The sequence below is a fragment of the Delphinus delphis genome, chromosome 10 (assembly GCF_949987515.2).
Source record: "Delphinus delphis chromosome 10, mDelDel1.2, whole genome shotgun sequence".
Taxonomy (NCBI): Eukaryota; Metazoa; Chordata; class Mammalia; order Artiodactyla; family Delphinidae; genus Delphinus; species Delphinus delphis.
In genome coordinates, this window is record NC_082692.2 from 66,110,597 (window position 1) to 66,132,841 (window position 22,245).

Below are 22,245 nucleotides of genomic sequence, written 5' to 3' on the forward strand. Positions count from 1 at the left end.
CCCAGGCAATGGAGAAGGAGAGGAGAGGGAGGCCCCACCCCCAGGCCCCTCTTCCCCCCACCCCCCACCCCCGTTGGGCAACGAAGAAAACAGAAGTGAGTGAAGAGCTGTGATGTGGCTGGTGGGGGGGGCTCCCCCATCGCGGAGGGGCTGACCTCAGCCAGGGAGGAATGTGAAGGAGGCGGAGGGCTGGGGCGGAGCGGGTTGGGGTAGGGCCCCAGCTAGAGGCCCAGGGTTCCGGGCGGCCCCTCCCTCAGCCCCTCCACCTCAGCTCTGACTTGGCCCTCAGAAGGGAACAGGCAAGGAAGGAGGGGAGGAGCTCATCTTTCCAAAAAGGTGGGCTGGGGGTCCTTGGGGAGCCTGGAAACCAGGTGGGGGGGTGGATGAGGGAAATGCCTGAAAGACCCTTCCTGGGAGATCCCCTGGAGTGGGTAGCAGATTGTCAGGGAAGTTAGGCCTCAGTTGGGCTTTCCAGGGCCTACTTTCCGCCGCTTCCCTCCCCCCATGCCTAAGTCCTCAGGGTAGCACGTCCTAGTACCCATGTGACCGGAAGAGGGAAAGGTCGAGACTTTGGAGCCACCAGCCCTGATGGCTAAAGCAGGTGTGAGTGGGGAGCCAAGGCCCAACCCAGCCAAGGCTGGGCACTGGGAGTGTTGGCTGTAGCCTTCCTCAAATGGATGTCTCACCCCAGCCCAGTCGCACCACCCAGAGTCCAGGCAGGGTGCAAGGGGCAGGCCCAGATGGCGATGAGGGCTGGGGAGCCAGGTGCTGGGACTTGGCACAATCAACTTATTTCCAGAAGGAAAAACCAAGGCCTTGGCAGGCTGTGCCACTGATAGGCAGCACCAGAGACCCAAGCTGCCTCCCCTGGTTTGTTCCGTTCTGTCGAGACCCAGGCCCAGGCTGCATGATTCCAGAATCCTTGGGGACTTCCAGAGCCCAGTGTGACCCACAGCCAGTGACCCTGCCCCTAGGGGGCTGCCTCCATAAGTTTCCTACCCAGGGTCTGCATACGCTGGGACCTGGGGCTGAGGAGCAGAAAGGAGACCTTGTGGGGATGGGGACAACTTGAGCTCCCACTCCTGGGGATCTCCCTTCCTGCTCCAGGGAGGGGGACACATCTGGAAGTGGGAAGGCAATGCCAAGGGCTCAGGTGAGCCAGGAACAGCCCAGTCCCTTCGGCTGGGGGTTGAGTCCCAGGGTGTTGGACAGATGGTGGGGGGTCCTGGTCCCATTTTCCAGTATGGACACTGGGTTGGGGGTGGGGATGAAACAGAGGCTGGGACCTGGGCCTGAAGAACTAAAAGCAGTGGGGGCAAGTAGGGGGTACCGTGCAGTTGGGTAGGGACCTCAAAGGTACTTGCTGATCTTGGCTGCTTGGGTGGAAAATTGTAAACAGCCAAAGAATTTTGTTTGCTTGCATGAGGCCAGGGGACGCTGCCCAGGTCCAAGGCAAAAGAGCCTGGGAGGAGGGAGAGGCCACATCCTGGAAGCCCAGGAGCTCAGGCAGGGTTATGTCACCCCCACTCCCCCTCCTGAAGGCCCCTGGTCCTCCCACTAACCCCCACCCTTCACCTGCCCACCAGCCAGCCAGGCTGGGCCAGAAACACCAGGCCTGAGGTTCAGGAAAGAGGGGCATGGCCCCACCCTGGATGGACACAGACACTTCTACTCCAGGGACTCGGCAGGAGATGGGCAGCAGAACCATGCACACTTGAAGTGCCCACGTGGCCTCCCTCACAGACCCCTGAGGAGCTGCTGATAGCCTTGGGGAGGATGCAGCAGGATGCATTTTGGGGGGATTGAGGGGTGGAAGCCCACCCTCAAGCCCTGGTATGTTCACCCAGGTGGACCTGAGGGCCCCCCCAACATTGTCAACATTCAACCCCTCCAAGGAAGTAGACCTGGCAGTACAAACAGGGTGTGTCCACCAGACTCACCTTTAGGCCAAGACCCCAGACCCTTCCCAACTGAGGCGCTGAGGTGTAGGAGCCCCATCCTATCCTTGAAGCCCCCTTGGGTACCTCACTCTGTGTTCGGTGGGGCAGTTCCTCCCACCTTCAACCTTGGAAGAAAGACTGAAGTTCATGGAGATGGCATAGAATGCCCCTCACCTCCCAGCAGAGACATGGGACCACCGGTCATGACGGGGCTCTGGATGGTCCCACACCCTGCAGTGCAGAAGTGAGACTTGCCGCCTGCCTCCCTGCCCTGCCTGCCCCTCTGGCTCTCTTCTCCCGCCCCAGACTGGCTGTCATCAAAGCCACTGCCAGCCAGGTGGCAGAAGTACTAAGTGGCCCAAGCCCTAAGGAAGGACTGGGGCAGGGTCTTGGGGGCCCATCAAACCTCCACTTGAGAACCCCCGCTCCGACCTCTGACCCTGACCGGCCCTTCCCAGCTGGCTCCTGGGGACTGAGATGGCAGCTGAGCCCCTCATTACCCACCTCCAGCTCCCCAGCTATGGAGGGACAAGTGAAGAAACGAGTCCCTGGGGGTGCCCCATCTGACCAATCCCTCTGCCAGAGCTGCCTGGGGCTAGGGGGTCTCTATTGCTTTTTCCTTATTTGCCTTGACTGCCGGCCTCAGTTCCAGGACCACTGCGTGGGGCATCCTGTTGCTCTGAAGCCCTACGGGGGGAGGGGTCGGCCCTACCCGCCCCTCCCTTGTGCCCGCTCCGCTCTGGCCACCAACTCCAGCCGGTCCGGCTGCCTGCCCAGTCACCCGATCCGCCCTGTAAACTTGACGGCGGGGCGCGGCTGGCTTGGTGGGGGCGGGGGCTTCTCCTTAAAGGAGCCGTCAGAGGGTGCCCTAGGGCCCCTCGGCTTCTCCCCTTCTGCAGGGTGAGAAGGGGCCAGGGTGAGGAGCCGCTGATGCCGGAGCTCTCGGTGGAGTGTGGGAAGGCAACCTGGTGTTTTGTGACGTCGCAGACCTCACGGGCCCAGAAGAGGCAGCGGCAAGTGTCAGTGGAAGGAAGGAGGGAGGTGGGAGTCCTAGGGTGGGAGGGGTCTGGAAGCGGCAGAGCTAGGCGGGGGTTTGGGGAGAGCAGTCTGGAACGTGCCCCGGCAGCTGTGCCCCTTGCTTGAATGCACCCCAGGACCTAGCCCCACGCCAGGGCTACTGTGCCCGGCACCTGCCCAGCCAACTTCTGGGAAAGAGGGTGGACATTGCAGCCAGAGCCTGACCCCATCTGAGAGGTCCAGGGAAGGGCTCTGGCTCAGAGAAGTGGAGGGTCTCAAAGATGGGGAAACCCTGAGGGCGAAGACGGGATGGAGAGGCTCAGGGAGACTCTGGAGGCTGGAGAGGGAAGGGCAGCTCACCCGAGCTGGGGGTGAGAATCTGCTTTAGGCCCTTGGCTCTCCCCACTTGATTCCTCTTGGGTCTGAAGTCTGAGCTCACAGAATTTCTGTGTGTGACCAGCCCCTCCCACCCTCTGGGGTGGGGAGAGAGAGGTCAAGCAAAAAGCTGGGGCTGCTGGATCCAAGTAGGAGCAGCTCCCAAATCAGAAACTGAGGCGTCTGCCCAGCCCTGGGTCTCCCGGCTGCACTTATCCCTCTGAGAAGTGGGTTTCCGGAGTGTTTCAGAGTTGAAGGCAGTGATTGACGCTGCGGTTATAATATTTGCTCACCTGCATGTCCAGAGAGACTCACACACTTGTGCACAAACACGTACACACATGTGCAACACAAACACGTATGTACTTACAAAGTGTACACCCCAGACATGTACACACTGTGTAGACATGCATACAATGCCGTGTGTGCGCACATGCATGCCACACCTACATGTGTAATACAACACGCATGCCACATGGTTTCACATAGATATGTACACATATGCCTGCATACACACTACACACACACATACTCACTACAGAATACAGATACACAAAGGGATCCTTAGAAGCACATTCACACTCACAGACGCCCACACCATTGGCGCCAGCTCCAAATGTGCTTCTGTTCCTCTGTGGGCCCGTGGGTGCACAGCTACCTCCAGAGGCCTGACCCCCCTCCTGTTACCGGCACACCCATGACTGTCTTGTTTTGCTCATTGCACTTGGCACCACTGCAATGACTGCACCAATCTGAGTCCTTGTTGGTACTCTGCCCCCTCCTGCAGGAGGACCTTGTCTGTGTGCCCCACTGCCCCCAGCCCCAGTCCCAGGCTGGCATGACGTAGGCATGCAGAGTTTGTGAATTAATGCCTGTGGGTGTGTGTACATGAGGGCGGGTTACTGGGGAGGGTGACGTGGTGGGGCAGGCGCCTGCCAGTATGGGGTTGACCCCGATGGTGTGCCCAGCGTGGGTGTGTCTGTGATTGTGGCCAGGCAGGGCACCCTCCAAGGGAGAGGAGGACTTGCAAGTGGAATGCGACCCCCCAGCCTCTTTCCCCTAGGGGCTGTAATCTGATCCCTGGGGACTCCCCCCAGCCTCCCTCCCTAGCTCTCGCTGCAGCTCCTTCTCTTCCAGATCCGGGGCAGAGTCCAGGGTGGCTCAAGGCTCCTCCACACACGCCCGCTGAACCCTGAGCTCCCTGAGCTGCAGGGATGGGGCGGGCTGAGGCCGCCGCCATGATCCCAGGCCTGGCTCTGCTCTGGGTGGCAGTGCTGGGGGGTGCTGCCCCCAGCACGCCACGCCTTCGCCTCTCCTTCCAAGGTAGGTGCACCTGGCAGGCGGGAGGGCCCACCTCAGGGTGGGCAGGAAAGGGGCCCAGTGTGGGTAGGGGGCGTTGTGTTGGCTGTTGCACTGTGTGTGTGCCACCGGCTGGGTTGGATTGGGGGCACGCTCAGGCCATCTCCAATTAACCCTTTCCTGGCCTCAGTCCCCAAGCTCTCTGCCCACATTCTCCTCATGCTTTCCCAGGAAGCATGGCAACAGATCCTGCCTCTGTTCCATCCCCTGCTCCCAGGGAAGTTGAGGTGTGGGGACTGTTAGAGCCCCCTTCCCACACCCCCTACACAGGGTGGTTACTAGGCAGTGGTATCATACTGAACCTAGGCTGGTGGCAGAGAACCCTCAGCCTGACTTTGGGGTTGGGGTTCTGGCTGTCCCAACATGCAGGCCTACCCCAGAACCCTTGCCTCCCCGTGCACTCGCCTGGGGACACTACTTGTCTGAGGTTGCCCTAGAAGCTCCACCTCCTTCCCCCATGGGGGCAGGGGTGGGCTGCACTGCCCACCCTGGAAGCTCTGACCCTGGGTGGGCCTGTCCCCCTGAGTGTAAACTCACACACGTGTAAATTCACATGTGGGTGGGCCAGGTCACATGTACAACCTTGGCCTGGAAGAAGCTCCTAGTATGACTGGCGAATCCTCAGTGGTGTCCCCGCCCCACAGAGCTCCAGGCCCAGCACGGTCTCCGGACCTTCAGGCTGGAGAGGACCTGCTGCTACGAAGCTCTGCTGCTGGATGAGGAGCGTGGGCGCCTGTTTGTGGGCGCTGAGAACCATGTGGCCTCCCTCAGCCTGGACAACATTAGCAAGCGGGCCAAGAAGGTGCCAGGGACCCCCAGCCTCAGCACCGCCCCGGGACCCCACTCCAGGCTTCCTGGAGGATGGGCCTCCTGAGTGGACGACACCCTCAGCATAGAGAACATCCTGAGTCCCTGACCCGTGTTCTCCCTCCCCCCCCCCTCCCCATAGCTGGCCTGGCCGGCCCCTGTGGAATGGCGAGAGGAGTGCAACTGGGCAGGGAAGGACATTGGCGTGAGTGTTGGCTGCCTGGGTGGGAGTGGGGAGGGTCAGCCCCTCACTCTAGAGATGGGCAGTGCTAAAACAGAAGCCTGCCTGTTCTGGCTATGATGGGGGCAGGAGGGTTGAGGTGGCTGAAGTCCAGAGGTAGTGAGTCAGGGTGGGGGCTATGTGATTCTTCTTGGAGGCCTCTGCGTCATGGGGGGCAATGCAGGCATGCTTCCCAATGAACCCATTCTGGTGAGAGGTGAGCCGGGCTGGTCACCAAGGGCACCTGAGCCCCTAGAGCCCATGTTAGTACTGGCCTGGGCTAATGCAGAAAAGAAGGGGTGGGAGTGCCACTGGTGAGCTGGGAGCCCTTAAGGCCACCTCCCTGGGGGAGGCCTCATTGTTCCTGCCCCTGCCCACGTGCGCGCTAGACTGAGTGCATGAACTTCGTGAAGTTGCTGCATGCCTACAACCGCACCCACTTGCTGGCCTGTGGCACAGGGGCCTTCCACCCAACCTGTGCATTTGTGGAGGTGGGCCAGCGGCTGGAGGTAAGGCTAGGTCTGGTCAGGGAGGGAGGTTGGGAGGGTAAGAAAGGGCCTACAGTAACAACTCCCCCCTGCCTCCCAGGAGCCCATGCTCCGGCTGGACCTTCGAAGGCTAGAGGATGGCAAGGGCAAGAGTCCTTATGACCCCAGGCATCGGGCTGCCTCCGTGCTGGTGGGTGAGTCCAAAGGCTGGGGCCCCAAGAGAGCTCCTGGAACCCCTCAGAGACTCTAGTATCTCACAAAGTCCCAAGACCCTCCCTAGAGCCCCAGGGATCCCCCATAGCCTCACTGACTCCCCAAGAGCCCCCAGAGCTCCATAGTGCCCCCAACCCACCACAAGAGCCTTTGCCACTAAGCAGCCTTGCCGTGTCTACAGGGGAAGAGCTGTACTCGGGAGTAGCCGCAGACCTCATGGGCCGGGACTTTACCATCTTCCGCAGCTTGGGTCATCGTCCAAGTCTCCGAACGGAACCACACGATTCCCGCTGGCTCAACGGTGAAAGACTGGTGGGACTGTTGGGAGGGGGCCCTCATCTCCAACAGAGCAGGTGCTGAGTAAGGCCCATAAAGGGAGTGAGCAGTGAGTGCTCACCAGGTAGCTACCCTGGGTCAAGCCCTGCACTAGGCACTGGGTCGCAGGGTGGACAAGATAGGTATGGCCCGTGCCCTCTTTGAGTTCACAGACCTCAGATCTAATACACAATAAGATCCGTTCCAATGGCCAGGAGATATAATGAGAGAATGGAGAGGAAGGGAAAAGGAGACTAGGCAGCGGTGGTGGTGGTGGGAGGGTTGGGGAAAGGAAGATACCCTGCTGAGAAAAGGTATGTGCTAATGCCCAAAACACAGCAGGATTGCGGGAAGAGCATAAGAGCATTCCAAGCAGAGGGAATAATTAGTGCAAAGACCCTGGGGGCAGGAACAAGCCAAGGAACAGACTCATGAAGGGAGCAATGATAAGGGGTCCGGACTGTCAGCACAGGGTAGGGCCAGGGTAGATTCTAAGAGTGATGAGACCCAGCAGAGTATTTGAAGCAGGAGTGGAGGCATCTATTTCCTGCTAGAGAGGAAGATTCATGAGTGAAGGTAAAACCAGGTACCCCATATCCCTCCTTTCTTGGCCCACTGGCATAGAGAACTGCCAGGGGAGAGGCGAGAGGCCCACCACTGGCCAGGGTCTGCTTGCCTGTGGGCCCAGGTAGCCATGGTCTCTGCTGCCCTCTCGTGGCTTCTTCTTGACTCGCAGGCCCTCTTTCTTTCGATTGTGTCCTCGGGGAGCACCATCTGAACTTGGTCCCAGAGGCTGGGTGGTCAGCTGCTGCCCTGAGGGCTTCTGCCGGCACGAAAGAAAGGGGAGGCAGTGCCTGGGCCTCCTAGCAGGGGGCAGGGCCAGGACCTTGCTGACCCCACACCTACTGCTGTGGTCAGAGCCCAAGTTTGTCAAGGTCTTTTGGATCCCGGAGAGTGAGAACCCGGACGATGACAAGATCTACTTCTTCTTCCGTGAGTCGGCAGTGGAGGCCACGCCGGCCCTGGGACGCCTGTCTGTGTCCCGCGTTGGCCAGATCTGCAGGGTGAGGAGTCCCTGGGCCACATTCGGTGATCCTGCCACCGCCCCTTTGCCTGTCTGTTGGGGCCTCGCCCTCATCCCCTCCTACTGACCCCGCAGAACGACGTGGGTGGCCAGCGCAGCCTGGTCAACAAGTGGACTACGTTCCTGAAGGCGCGGCTGGTGTGCTCAGTGCCCGGTGCTGAGGGCGATACGAACTTTGACCAGCTCCGTAAGTGCCAATAATGGAGGATGGGGTGTGGGGAGGGGGCGCAGGGGCGCAGACCCTGAGCCTGGCTGTGCACCCTCCCCCAACTTGGTCCCTTCCCTGCAGAGGACGTGTTCCTGCTGTCCTCGCGGGATCGCTGGACCCCGCTGCTCTATGCTGTCTTCTCCACGACCAGGTGAGGTGTGGGAGGTAGTGGGGCAAGGCTGGCTAGGCCCCACTTGAGCCCCTTACTCCACTTACATCTTCACCTGCAGCAGCATCTTCCAGGGCTCCGCAGTGTGCGTGTACAGCATGAATGATGTGCGCCGGGCTTTCCTGGGACCCTTTGCACACAAGGAGGGGCCCGTGCACCAGTGGGTGTCCTACCAGGGCCGTGTCCCCTACCCCCGACCTGGCATGGTGCGTAGCCCAGGGACTCCCACCACAACCCACTTAAAGCTTCAGGGGTAGAGAATTTGGCCTGGGGTTTTCTTGGTGAATGTTGTGTCTTCTTTTTTTTATGGGTGGGAAAACATCATCTTCATTAGACAGGGCTCCTCAGGGGAAGGCCATGTTTCCCCCTCAGACCCCCAAAGGCAAGGCTGGAGCTCCTCTCTCAGATTCCCAGGGCAGGGCTCTGTCCAACACCCGCCCCCTGTGCGTGCGCGCGCGCACACACACACTCACACATGCTCCAGGTTCCGGGAGGTGTCCTGTGGAGGGCTGCCCACCAGGCCTTCATATCCACATCCTTGTCATGCCTCCTTCCCACCCCCCAGTGCCCCAGCAAGACCTTTGGCACCTTCAGTTCCACCAAGGACTTTCCTGATGATGTCATCCAGTTTGCCCGGAACCACCCCCTCATGTACAATTCGGTCCTGCCCATGGGGGGGCGCCCCCTCTTCCAACAAGTGGGTGCCGGGTACACCTTCACCCAGATCACTGCGGACCGTGTAGCAGCTGTTGACGGATACTACGACGTCCTCTTCATTGGCACAGGTCAGGGTCCTGCCATGACCACCCACAAGACCCAGCCCAGGCTCTTTGGCCTGTTAGAGGAATCTCCCCCTGTTCAGTCCCATCTCCATATTTTTCGGGGGGCTGTGCCCCCATCTCCTTCTGGATGCTGCTCTGATTGCTCCAACCCACATTCTTCACCATCCCAACCATGCGGAGGGTGGAGGCCTCAGAGGTGAGGAGACCCCTGGCCCTGGCTGTCAGGGAACACAAGGAGTCACTCAGCCTTCTCATCCCTGCAGATGCTGGCACGGTGCTGAAGGTGATCTCCGTCCCCAAGGGTGGCCGGCCTAATGCTGAGGGGCTGCTCCTGGAGGAGCTGCACATGTTTGAGGTGAGGCCTAGCCCCCATTGCCTGGGGTACCCCCACCCCACGGAGCTCTGATCCCAGCACCCCTCCTCCCTCTCAGGACTCAGCTGCTGTCACCAGCATGCAAATCTCCTCCAAGAGGGTAAGTGACCAGAAGGCTTGCGGGCGGAATGGCCCCAGCCTCTTCCCAGGTGCCCCCACCCCCATTCTTCTCTTGGTAATTACAAGCCCCGGTTTCGAGTACAGGCTCTGCCTTCACTAGACTGTGGGACCTGAGACCTCAGTGTTCCCTTTTGTCAAATGGGGGAAGGGATCCCTGACCTATGGGAGGCAGGCATGGGGCCACCCAAGGTCAGCCTGGAGCCCCTTGTACCCCTAGCACCAACTGTACGTAGCCTCTCGGAGCGGGGTGGCCCAGATCCCGTTGCACCGCTGCGCTGCCCACGGCCGCGCCTGTGCCGAATGCTGTTTGGCACGTGACCCTTACTGCGCCTGGGATGGGGCCGCGTGCACGCGCTTCCAGCCCAGTGCCAAGAGGTGGGTAGGATCGGGGGCGGGCTGCCTGGAGGGAGTCTTTATCTGCCCCTGGCTAAAAGAAGGGCTCACGGAGGCTCTAATGTCCCCTCTCCCCAGGAGGTTCCGACGGCAGGATGTAAAGAACGGTGACCCCAGCACACTGTGCACCGGGGGTGAGTGTCCCAGCTGCTCTCACCCCCCATCCCTTAAAGACTGCCCCACCCTGCCCTGCCTTGTCTGAATCTGACATTCCCTTTGCCCCCAGACTCATCCCATCCTGCGCTGCTGGAGCGGAAGGTGTTCGGTGTGGAGGGAGGTAGCGCCTTCCTGGAGTGTGAGCCCCGCTCGCTGCAGGCGCGCGTGGAGTGGACCTTCCAGCGCGCGGGGGAGGCGGCCTACACTCAGGTGAGCCTCCCCTCACTCCCCTCCCAACCAGGCCCTTGTTCCGACTCCTACGTCCAGGAAGTGCGCGCCCTGATTAATGAGGCCCTTGGCCTGCTCCGCACATCTAGATGCGATCCAGCTCTGCCCAGTGAGTCTCCGCCCAACCAGACCCCTAACGCCCAGTTTGGCCCCTTGCCTGCACTCCGCATCCTGGTGAGGCCCCATTCCTCTAACTAGGCGCCTGACGCCCGCGCCCCAGCCCAGTCCGAACGAAGCCCCGCCCTTTCTCCGCCCACTGGGGAGGGTCTCTGACGCGCCCCCACGTTCAGGCGAGCTCCGCCCTGTTCCCTAACGTCAGCCTCACGCTGATCCGGCCTGCAGGTGCCCGCAGAGGAGCGAGCCGAACGCACGATGCGGGGCCTGCTGCTTCGCTGGTTGCGGCGTGGGGACTCAGGCGTGTACCTGTGCGCAGCCGTGGAGCAGGGCTTTTCGCAGCCAATGCGTCGCCTGGCGCTGCACGTGCTGAGTGCTGCGCAGGCTGAAAGGCTGGCCCGGACCGAGGATGCTGCGCCCGTTGCGCCGCCGGGCCCCAAGCTCTGGTACCGGGACTTCCTGCAGCTGGTGGAGCCGGGCGGCGGTGGTACGAACTCCCTGCGAATGTGTCGTCCGCAGCCCGCGCCGCGCCCACCGCCTCCCGAGTCGCGGAGGAAGGGCCGCAACCGGAGGACACACGCCCCAGAACTGCGTGCTGAGCGGGGGCCGCGCAGCGCAGCGCACTGGTGACTCGGCCGTCCCCACACTGGGGACTGGGGAGGTGGCAGCAGCAGAGAGAGGGGGCGGTCAGACCCTGGGAAGCAGCTAGGGCCCCGGCACACAGCGGTTCCTGGTGGAGGGAAGACACCGACCCGACAGGCCCTGGCCAACAGGCAGCCATGCCGGCTTATTTATTAACAGAGAATAATCCTTGAATGCAACCCCGATAGGGGTGGCCCAGGCTGCGCACAGGGTCCAGCTGGTCAGGAGGAGGCAGAGAAGCAGGGTCCCCGAGCAACGACCTGGGTGGGGGAGGTGCCCAGAATGCCCACCCTGGGGGAAGGGCCACCTCCTTGGGCAGTGAGCAGAAAGCTGTGAACAGGCTGGGGTGGGGGTGGGGGTGGGGCAGGCCGACTGTACTAATGCAATAAACATGTTATCAGCTGAAGCTGGAACGGCCCCATCAGACAGCCGCTGGTCTTAGTGTTACTGACCCAGGTTCTTGGACTCTTTAATCAACAGAAGTTGGTAAGAGGCCAGAGGAGAAATTCGGGCAAGGCTTTATTGGGGCTCATGCTGCAGAACAAGGGAGTGAAAATAAGAAACAGGTGCCCAACAAGCAACAGGTGCCCTTGCTTGCTTGCTGGGGGAACAAGGGTTTGGGGGAGGGTGGCTCCGAGCTGGTTCCTTAAATGGAGTGAGAGTAGGGGCACATCCATGGGTCAGGCCAGAGGGGTGACTTAGGTGGTCTGCCCACCCTCTTGGTGGTGTCGTGGGCAGGAATCCTGAGTAGTCCCCTGCTTTTGCTCCCAACACCTCAGAAGTGGCAGTTGGGTTTTTGGTTTTTTTGCGTCTTGCTCATAATTTGCCCCAGTTGCAGGTGTGTGTGGTTATTTTTACTCCCTTAGAGTTTCTTGTATTCTGTTGCTCCAGGAGATGTTTGTCCAGGTGTAAGCACTGCAGCAAAGGGTCTCAGGTCCCAGCCTGTCTCATTCCCCCCTGAGGGATTCTACACCCTTTATTTTTAAGGATTAAGGGACCGGAGGTCTTCTTCTTCTGAAATGTCTTCCTGCTGGACAGGGGCTGCAGATCCTAACCTACCCTATAGGTATAGAAGTCCCTTGCTGACTGTTTTAGGGACCTGGGTTACCCTTGGCTGGAGTGGGTTGAAATCCTTGAGCCATCATGAGCCTTCCTTGAAACTGTTGAAGCCTAGAAAACACAAACTTAACCAAAAGCTTAAACAGACAAGGGCCAAAAAGGAGAAGAACAGTAATAGCCACAAGAGAGCCTAGAAAGGGAAGGAATCAGGTTAACTTTGGGAGGGCTTCCCTAACTGCTGACCAGACGACGGAGGCGGTATCACCCCTGCCAAAATTGTGAAGCCATTCTGCTTGGGTGTATATTTCTTTACTATTAACTTCTGTCTGTCCTGTGACACTGATTTAGGTGCAGCAGGAAGTAATAGTTATCCCACAGATTCTGCCTTGTTCTGTCAGAAGGTAATCAAGAGCTAGATGATTATCAAGAGCTGCATTAACCAAAGTAACGAGAGGTCTTAAGTCCTGTTAAGGCGTGCCCTGTCTGTTTTATCACATAACCAAGCTGTCTGGTGAGATTTCTCAGTGTTGCTTCATGATAAGGGAAGCCTCCCCATGGAGCTGCCAGTCCTATGGCCAGCCCTGCCCCTGCTAAGATCATTCCTAGTGCTCTCTGGGTTTGGTGGTGACCTAGAGTGGTCCTGTTATAGATCACAATCCCTCTTAGCCCTATAGTCCTTATAGTGCACTCTCCTATGAAATGGACATTATCAGTGCAGTTATAGGCCATACCTTGGTTGGAAAAGGACAGGGTCTGGCCATAATTTTCTAACATATGATGGTTTGGATGTCTACAGAGGAAAACAAACCCTTCAGGGGTGCAGGCTGGAATGTCTGTCTCGCCGTGGTTAAGATTTGATAGTCCATGAAGGACATAGCTGTTGCTACTACCTGTTCAACTAGGGGAGGACGGCAAACTGTTGTTGGTAATTTAGATCATATGATGTTATAAGAATCTCTTTCTCTCTTTTATTTTTTTTTGGCTGTGTGGGATCTCAGTTCCCCAACCAGATACTGAACCCGGGCCACAGCAGTGAAAGCCTGGAATCCTAACCACTAGGCCACCAGAGAACTCCTGCAAAGCTCTTGTTAATGCAGTTAGCTCAGCATTGTGGGCCGATGTCTGTGGTGGCAAGGCCTTGGTTTCTGTGACTTCATCTAGACCAACTATGGCATACCCTGCCTTCCGAGTTCCCATCTGTATAACACTGCTTCCGTCAGTAAACCATTTGACCTCAGGGCTGTCAAGAGGTTCATCTAGAAGACCAGACCTGCTGGAGTAAGTTTGTTCTATGATCTCTATACAGTGATGCAGTAAATCTCTACTCTCGACAACTGGAAGTAGTGTTGCCGGGTTCAGGGTTTGGCACACCTGTATGTCAAGGGTGTCCATGAGGAGAGCCTGATATCTTGTCAGTCTTCCTCCAGTCAACCAGTGATGTCCTTTGACGTCCAGCACAGATTGTACTTGACGAGGGGTTAATACATCTATAAGTGTTGTCCCAGGTTGAGCTTGGAAGCCTCATTAACTAAGTGGCCTGTGGCTGATATTGCCCGCAGGTAGCTGGGCCATCCCAGGGTTATTGAGTCCAGATGTTTTGAAAAGTAAGCCGCTGGTCTCTGATCTGGTCCCACATCTGATGCCAGCTTTTGGGTCAGGACTCCTAGCGCTATCCCTGACTTCTCATGAGCATATACGGTAAAGGGCTTGTTCAAATTTGGAAGTCCCAGTGCTAGTGTTCTGTTTAACTCAGCCTTTAGAGTCTCAAAGTCCCATTGGTGGTCCCTGTTCTGGTGAAGGAATTCCCTTTCTTTTCCCTTTAGAGCCTTATAGGGACTTCCCTGGTGGTCCAGTGGTTAAGACTCTGTGCTTCCACTACAGGGGGTATGGGTTCTATGCCTGGTTAGGGAACTAAGATCCCACATGCCCTGCGGTGAGGCCAAGGAACACACACACACACACACACACACACACACACACACACACACACACACACACACACACCAAAAACAAAAACGATTATCTAGAGCCTTATATAGGGGTTTGGCTCTAACGCCATAATTTGGAATTCAGATATGACAGAACCCAGCCGTCCTGAGAAAGCCTTGGAGTTGCCTCTTTGTGGTTGGAGATGGTAATGCACTAATTGCTATTCTTCAGTCTATGCCCAGGGCTCGTGCCTCTGGGGTTAAAACAAATCCTAAACACTGAACCTGTTGCTGTGAGATGTGAGCCAAGTTTGGGGAGACTTTATATCCCCTTTTTACCAGAAGATTTGGGACCTTAACGGTATTTTGATCTGAATCTTGTTTTGTCTCACTACTTATTAATAAATCATCAATATATTGTGGCAGAGTTCCCTTTTCAAGGCTTAGTTCTCAGTTCCCATGCCAACCCATTTCCAAAAAGAGGGGTGCTATCCCAAAAACCCTGTGGAAGCACTGTCCAAGTATATTGGGTAGCCTCCAGGGTGTCAGGGTCCCTCCATTTAAAGGCAAAAAAGGTATTGAGAGTCTGGATGTAGGCGAATATAGAAAAATGCATCTTTGAGGTCCACAACAGAAATATCGAGTGCTCCCTGGCACTTGAGTGAGGAGGGTGAATGGGTTTGGCACCACTGGGTGAATAGGGATGATTGCCTCATTTACTGCTCGTAAGTCTTACATAAGCCAATATTCCCCATTAGGCTTCTGAACAGGGAGAACTGGGGTGTTGCAAGGGGATTGGTAGGGCCTAATGGGTCCATGTTTTAGGAATTTGATGAGCAGTGGTTGGATCCCCCTCAGGGCTTTAGGCTGTAAAGAATATTGTCTCTTCCAGGGGTATTTTTCCCCGGGCCTTAATCTTATCTTTATCAGGGGAACATGTTTTGTCTTTCCTAACACCGAGGCATCCCACACTACAGGATTTACCTGTTGTCTAATTTTGGGGGGAATGTTTTGAGGAGTATTTTGATGAGTAGCAGATGGGTCATCTGGAGCTACTAATAGATGCATTTTCTGTTTGAATTTTTTACCTTCTTGGACTTCATCCTGTTCTAAGAATGTACTAGCTCCTCCTGAGGAGGAGGACAGGGCATTCTGGCATATACAAAAAGCCTTGAGTAATAATAATGGGCCTGATTCGGTAGGCAAAGGGAGATGTAAATCGCCTTACCTTTGGCTGTCCATCAACTTCCGTCGCATTACAGTCAGGGTTGGAGAGGGGACCAGCCAGCCAAGGCAGAACAGAGTAGGTGGCTCCAGTGTCTACAGGAAATTCAGTTTTTCCTACTGGCCATGTCGGGGGTGACCCAAGGCTCCGCCGGAGTAATGAGAATGGATCTAGTGAGATCTGGAGCCAGGCAGGCGCTTGGGTCAGTCGGTATGTGGGAATCTCTTATCCGAGAGCTTTGCAAGGAACTGGGGTGGGTCGGGGGTGTTTTTTTGGTGTCCCACAGGAGGGCGCTAGGACATCCCCCCTTCCAGTGCTCCTCCTTCAGACAAAAGACACACTGGTTTTAGTCCAGGTGGCTTCTCGGCTGTTTGTCTGGTCTTCTCAGCCGTCTAGGGTCCCCTCAATGTGGCAGGTAAATCAGAGTAGCCAAAAGCTGCGTTTTCTTGATTAGCTTCCCATCCTGATAGGCCTCCCGTATTAAGTCTTGGTTATTATAGACCTTGAAGGCCTCCTCTACCAAGGTTGACAACGGGATTTGGGACCCAGCCTCAAGCTTTTGAAATTTTCTCTTGCTATCAGGAGCGGACTGCGTGATCAAATGCATGGCCAGTAGTGGTGTCCCTTCTACAGACTCAGGGTCTGTATTGATGTACTTCCTGAATGCCTCTGAAACCCAGCTCAGGAACACTGCTTTTACCTTTTTTCTGTGTAACTTTTTTTTTTTAATTTTTTTTTTTTTTTTACTTACAGTGTTGTGTTAGTTTCAGGTGTACAGAGAAGTGATTCGGTAATACATAAACATGTATTCATTCTTTTGCAGATTCTTTTGTCATATTGGTTACTACCGAATATTGAGTAGAGTTCCCTGTGCTATACAGTAGTAGGTCCTTGTTGATATCTATATACAGTAGTATGTTCATGGTTTTCCTGTTGTTTTATTTTTTCGCACCGTGGGTATCTTAGTTCCCCAGCCAGGGATGGAACCCGTGCCCGCTGCAATGGGAGCGTGGAGTCTTAACCACTGGACTGCCAGGGAAGTTCCAGTAGTGTGCGTATGTTAATCCCAACTCCTAATTTATCCCTCCCCTCCACATTTACACCCCACCCCAGGGAATCGCAAGTCTGCATTCGGACTGTGAGTCTGTTTCTGTTTTGCAAATAAGTTTATTTGTATCACTTTAAAAAATTAGAGTCCACGTATGAGTGATGTCATATGATGTTTGTCTTTCTCTTTCTGACTTATTTCACTTAGAATGTTAATCTCTAGGTCCATCCATGTTGGTGCAAATGCATTATTTCATTCTTTTTTATGTCTGAATAATTTTCCATTGTATCTATGCACCAATCTTTTTTTTTTGTTTTTTCTCTGCCCACTAGGCTTGTGGGATCTTAGTTCCTGACCAGGGATTGAACCTGTGGCCTTGGTAGTGAGAGCGCAGACTCCTAACGCCTGGACAGCCAGGGAATTCCCATGTACCACACCTTCTTTATGCATTCGTCTGTCGATGGATCTGTGTAACTTCCTGGACTTTATAATTTACAGTTTTCACTATATACCTTTTCACTCCTTCTGATAAACAAATAATATAATGTTTCATCTTAGCCTGGCCTACACGATCCTCATAGTCCCAGTGTGGGTGTGATCTGGGATTGTGTTACCACTCACTTGATAACTTTGGTGGTGTAGATTGGTGGCCAGTAGGCCATCTGTGTGTTTTTTGGCCATTTTCAGTATATGCTCCTTTTCATCTGGGGGCAACAGTGGGCCAGAATAACTATGATGTCCTGCCAGGTCAGGGAGAGTGTTAATCCCAGCCTGATAAATTTGTCCCTAAGCTTTTCAGGGTTCTCTGAGAACCTGCCAAATCGCTCCTTACAGGTTTCTAGGTTCCCCAGTGAGAAGGGAACACGCACTCTAGTAATTCCTCTGTTTTCCTGGAGCGGGTAAAAGCCTGGTGGGGCAAAAGCGCAGGCTAAATTTGAACCTGATCAGAGCCCCATTGGGGAAAGCCCCGGGGGTACTGATTTTGAGGTTTCTGATTTGACAGGGTAAGGTGTGGGGCCTGGGGCTGAAGGAGATGGTGAAGGGGAAGAAATGGGGGACTGAAAATGAGGCTCGATGTGCTGTCGGCTACTGGGCGGTTGAAAGGGGATCCGTGAGAAGGTCTGGCTTCACACCTTTAGGGGGAAACCTGGAAATAGAAACTAAACACACACAACAAGAATCCCTCAGACCTTAATCTTGATAAAGTTTTATAAAGTCCTGTACATACGGGACTTTCCCCATTTTGGGGACCGTTTACGAAACAGGTCCAGTAGTAAAATGGTGTTAAAGATAAGGGATTCATTCTCTGACCACTTCTGATGGTCATCCAAAGCATGTAGGGGCCAGGCTGTGTTGCAAGAAAAAATCAGCTTATTCCTTTTTTTTTCTTTAATTAAAAAAAATTTTATACTGGAGTATAGTTGATTTATACTGTTGTGTTAGTTTCAGTTGTACATCTAAATGATTCAGTTATGTATATATAAGTATCCATTCTTTTTCAGATTCTTTTGCCATATAAGTGATTAATTACAGAATATTGAGTAGAGTTCCTTGTGCTGTATATTAGTAGGTCCCTGTAGATTATTTTTTTAACAATGGAAGACACTTTATTATTATTTTTAAAAAATATCTTTAAATTTATTTATTTATTTATTTACTTTTGGCTGTGTTGGGTCTTCGTTTCTGTCTGAGGGCTTTCTCTAGTTGCGGCGAGCGGCGGCCACTCTTTGTCGCGGTGCGCGGGCCTCTCACTGTCGCGGCCTCTCTTGTTGCGGAGCACAAGCTCCAGACCTGCAGGCTCAGTAGTTGTGGCTCACGGGCCTAGTTGCTCCGCGGCATGTGGGATCTTCCCAGACCAGAGCTCGAACCCGTGTCCCCTGCATTGGCAGGCAGATTCTCAACCACTGCGCCACCAGGGAATCCCTATTATTTTTTTAAAACATCTCTCAACATTTCAACTCTGGGTAGAAATCAAACGCATAGATTATTTTATAAACAGTTGTGTGTATACTTAAATCCCAAACTCCTAATTTATCCCTCACCTGCATGTTTCTTCCTGACCCATCCCCAGCAAGCACGAGTTGGCTTTCTTCTTTTTTTTAATTAATTAATTATTTATTATATGGCTGCATTGGGTCTTAGTTACGGCTCGGGGGCTTAGTGGCCCCTCGGGTGTGGGATCTTAGATCGCCATCCAGGGATCAAAACAACGTCCCGTGCATTGGAAGGCGGATTCTTAACTACTGGGTCACCAGGGAAATTCCACAAGTTGGCTTTCTCGTCTGTGACTCTGTTTGTGTTCTCCAAATAAGTTCATTTGTATCGTGCTGTTTTCTTTTAATCCACACCTAAGTAATCTCCTATGATATTTGTTGATCTCTGTGAGTTTGTCACTGTTTTGTGAATCAGTTCACTTGTACCACATTTTAGATTCCACATATGTCATATCCCATGATATTTGTCAGACTCCTTCCGACTTGATTTCACTTAGTTAGATCGTCTCGAGGTCCTTCTGTGTTGCTGCACATGGCAGTATTTCCTTCGTTTTTAAGGCTGAGTAGTATTCCATCGTAGATATGTACCGCATCTTCTGTATCCAGTCATCTGTCGGTGGACATTTTGCTTGCTTTGGTGTCTGGGTTGTCGTATATAGTGCTGCCATGCACGTTGGGGTGCGGGTAGGTTTTCGAACTATGGTTTTCTCTGGGTGTTTGCCCAGAAGTGGGATTGGGGGATCAGACGGTAGCTCTATGTTTTGTTATTGAAGGAGCCTCCCAACTGTACTCCCCAGTGGCTGTACCAGTTGCATTCCCCCCAGCAGTGGAGGAGGGTTTGCTTTCTCCATGCCCTCTCCGGAATTTATTGTAGGGAGACGTTTACATGATGGCCATCCTGACTGGTGTCAGATGATACCTCGTTGCTGTTTTGATTTGCAGTTCTGAAGTAATTGGTGATCTTCAGCATGTTTTCCTGTTTTTTTTTGGTTTTGTTTTCTCCTTCTTTTGCAACAGTGTGAGTGCAGTGTACCTCTTGAAATTGTCTTCTGACAAATCCGGCCTGTTTTGAATTCTTTTCAATTACCTCTCCTAGGACATTTCTTGAGCGCAGGTGTTATGTTTTTAAAGCCCTGCAGCCCTTTGTGAATCCTAGTGCCCAGAAGCACCTGTTGCCAAGTTGTTGTTACAGGAATCATCCACAAGGCGGCGGGCTTCTTCGTGCCCATCTCTGGTCCCTCTGGCAACCAGAGCCTCAGCGAAAGAAAGTGGTGTTCCTGGGTTGTACCTTGGAGGGGCACCTGCCAGAACCAACACTCAAGGGCTTTTGTCTCCTTCCTTTCTGCCTGTTCCCCTCACCCCCCGACGCGTCGCAACCCTTGTCAAAGTGCCACACTGAGGGACGGTGCTGAGGGTCCTGTAGTTGGTACAGCACAAAGGCAGGAGGCTGGAGGTGGGAACCCCAACGCCAGGAGATGTGGAGACCAGGTGACGTTTCAAAGCTCTTGCAGCCCAGAGGATCCACCCTCCTTTGGGTGCACTAGGCTTGGTTGAGCTATAGGAGGGCCTGCCTGGATCTGAGATTGTGGTCCCTTTTCGAGTGGACCAGACACTGCAGGTCCCCGGGGGGGCTCATTTGCTGGCACATCCTCCCCAGTCCCCTCAGCCCCACGACAGGCAGCCGGGAGAGCCAGCCCGCTGAGCCTCCAGGGACGTGACAGCAGCCCAGGTCCCCGAGCCTGTGGAAAGTCGAGTACACGTCCTTTATTTTCTCTCCTTCTTTTTCTTTAACTGCATTTTTCTTTCATTTTCAAGCGACTTGAGGGACCATGTTGTGCCCCTTGCAGGTGTACAGCGTTGTGATTTAGTCGTACATATGCATATGTCTCTGCTTTTTAGGATCCTTTTCTTATATAGGCTGTGACAAAGTGTTGAACAGAGTCCCCTGTGTTGTAGAGTAGGTCCTTGTGGAGTAGGTATTGTATTTGTTCATGTATACATGTTACTGCCAACCTCCTAATGTATCCCTCTCCCCCATCTTTCCCGTTTGCTAAGCATAAGTTTGTTTTCTAAGTCTCTGAGTCTGTCGCTGTTTTGTGAATCAGTTGATTTGTATCAATTTTGAGATTCCATATGTAAGTCATAGCCCATGATATTTATCGACGTCCATCTGATTTACTTCACGTAGAGCATCTCGAGGTCCTTCTGTGTTGCTGCACATGGCAGTATTTCCTTCTTTTTTAAGGCTGAGTAGTATTCCATCGTAGATATGTACCGCATCTTCTGTATCCAGTCATCTGTCAGTGGACATTTTGCTTGCTTTGGTGTCTGGGTTGTCGTATATAGTGCTGCCATGCACGTTGGGGTGCGGGTAGGTTTTCGAACTACGGTTTTCTCTGGGTGTTTGCCAGAAGTGGGATTGGGGGATCAGACGGTAGCTCTATGTTTTGTTATTGAAGGAGCCTCCCAACTGTACTCCCCAGTGGCTGTACCAGTTGCATTCCCCCCAGCAGTGGAGGAGGGTTTGCTTTCTCCATGCCCTCTCTGGAATTTATTGTAGGGAGACGTTTACATGATGGCCATCCTGACTGGTGTCAGATGATACCTCGTTGCTGTTTTGATTCGCAGTTCTGAAGTAATTGGTGATCTTCAGCATCTTTTCATGTTTTTTTGGTTTTGTTTTCTCCTTCTTTTGCAACAGTGTGAGTGCAGTGTACCTCTTGAAATTGTCTTCTGACAAATCCGGCCTGTTTTGAATTCTTTTCAATTACCTCTCCTAGGACATTTCTTGAGCGCAGGTGTTATGTTTTTAAAGCCCTGCAGCCCTTTGTGAATCCTAGTGCCCAGAAGCACCTGTTGCCAAGTTGTTGTTACAGGAATCATCCACAAGGCGGCGGGCTTCTTCGTGCCCATCTCTGGTCCCTCTGGCAACCAGAGCCTCAGCGAAAGAAAGTGGTGTTCCTGGGTTGTACCTTGGAGGGGCACGTGCCAGAACCAACACTCAAGGGCTTTTGTCTCCTTCCTTTCTGCCTGTTCCCCTCACCCCCCGACGCGTCGCAACCCTTGTCAAAGTGCCACACTGAGGGACGGTGCTGAGGGTCCTGTAGTTGGTACAGCACAAAGGCAGGAGGCTGGAGGTGGGAACCCCAACGCCAGGAGATGTGGAGACCAGGTGACGTTTCAAAGCTCTTGCAGCCCAGAGGATCCACCCTCCTTTGGGTGCACTAGGCTTGGTTGAGCTATAGGAGGGCCTGCCTGGATCTGAGATTGTGGTCCCTTTTCGAGTGGACCAGACACTGCAGGTCCCCGGGGGGGCTCATTTGCTGGCACATCCTCCCCAGTCCCCTCAGCCCCACGACAGGCAGCCTGGAGAGCCAGCCCGCTGAGCCTCCAGGGACGTGACAGCAGCCCAGGTCCCCGAGCCTGTGGAAAGTCGAGTACACGTCCTTTATTTTCTCTCCTTCTTTTTCTTTAACTGCATTTTTCTTTCATTTTCAAGCGACTTGAGGGACCATGTTGTGCCCCTTGCAGGTGTACAGCGTTGTGATTTAGTCGTACATATGCATGTGTCTCTGCTTTTTAGGATCCTTTTCTTATATAGGCTGTGACAAAGTGTTGAACAGAGTCCCCTGTGTTGTAGAGTAGGTCCTTGTGGAGTAGGTATTGTATTTGTTCATGTATACATGTTACTGCCAACCTCCTAATGTATCCCTCTCCCCCATCTTTCCCGTTTGCTAAGCATAAGTTTGTTTTCTAAGTCTCTGAGTCTGTCGCTGTTTTGTGAATCAGTTGATTTGTATCAATTTTGAGATTCCATATGTAAGTCATAGCCCATGATATTTATCGACGTCCATCTGATTTACTTCACGTAGAGCATCTCGAGGTCCTTCTGTGTTGCTGCACATGGCAGTATTTCCTTCTCTTTTAAGGCTGAGTAGTATTCCATCGTAGATATGTACCGCATCTTCTGTATCCAGTCATCTGTCGG

General features: G+C 54.1%; 1 protein-coding gene across 4 annotated transcripts; it reads left to right on the plus strand.

Moving 5' to 3' along the window:
• The first annotated feature begins 2,867 nt into the window (after positions 1-2,867).
• On the plus strand, positions 2,868-11,338 carry SEMA3B (semaphorin 3B). Of its 4 annotated transcripts, none has more exons than XR_009520785.1 (19): positions 2,868-2,959; positions 4,455-4,655; positions 5,336-5,493; positions 5,641-5,703; positions 6,108-6,227; positions 6,307-6,400; positions 6,601-6,720; positions 7,653-7,798; positions 7,894-8,005; positions 8,108-8,177; positions 8,257-8,401; positions 8,761-8,980; positions 9,241-9,332; positions 9,409-9,450; positions 9,688-9,845; positions 9,942-9,997; positions 10,090-10,229; positions 10,337-10,421; positions 10,590-10,648. XR_009520785.1 is itself a non-coding variant. In XM_060021450.1 (19 exons), the coding sequence occupies exons 2-19, from the start codon at positions 4,547-4,549 to the stop codon at positions 10,732-10,734; spliced, it is 2,010 nt and encodes a 669-aa protein (XP_059877433.1). In that variant the 5' UTR covers positions 2,868-2,959; positions 4,455-4,546; the 3' UTR covers positions 10,735-10,872. The 4 variants fall into 4 exon arrangements, 3 of the variants coding, with proteins under 3 accessions (XP_059877433.1, XP_059877431.1, XP_059877432.1); XM_060021450.1 differs by having other exon boundaries at positions 10,337-10,356; positions 10,590-10,872; XM_060021448.1 differs by lacking the exon at positions 10,337-10,421 and having other exon boundaries at positions 10,590-11,338.
• The last annotated feature ends 10,907 nt before the right edge of the window (positions 11,339-22,245 follow it).

What these genes read in the sequence shown, in the direction of transcription:
- SEMA3B (XM_060021448.1), top strand. Translation starts at nt 4,547, where the DNA reads ATGGGGCGGGCTGAGGCCGCCGCCATGATCCCAGGCCTGGCTCTGCTC. An exon ending in TTAGCAAGCGGGCCAAGAAG is followed by an intron (nt 5,494 to 5,640) that starts GTGCCAGGGACC and finishes CCCTCCCCATAG; the next exon opens with CTGGCCTGGCCGGCCCCTGT. An exon ending in TTCCAGCCCAGTGCCAAGAG is followed by an intron (nt 9,846 to 9,941) that starts GTGGGTAGGATC and finishes CCCTCTCCCCAG; the next exon opens with GAGGTTCCGACGGCAGGATG.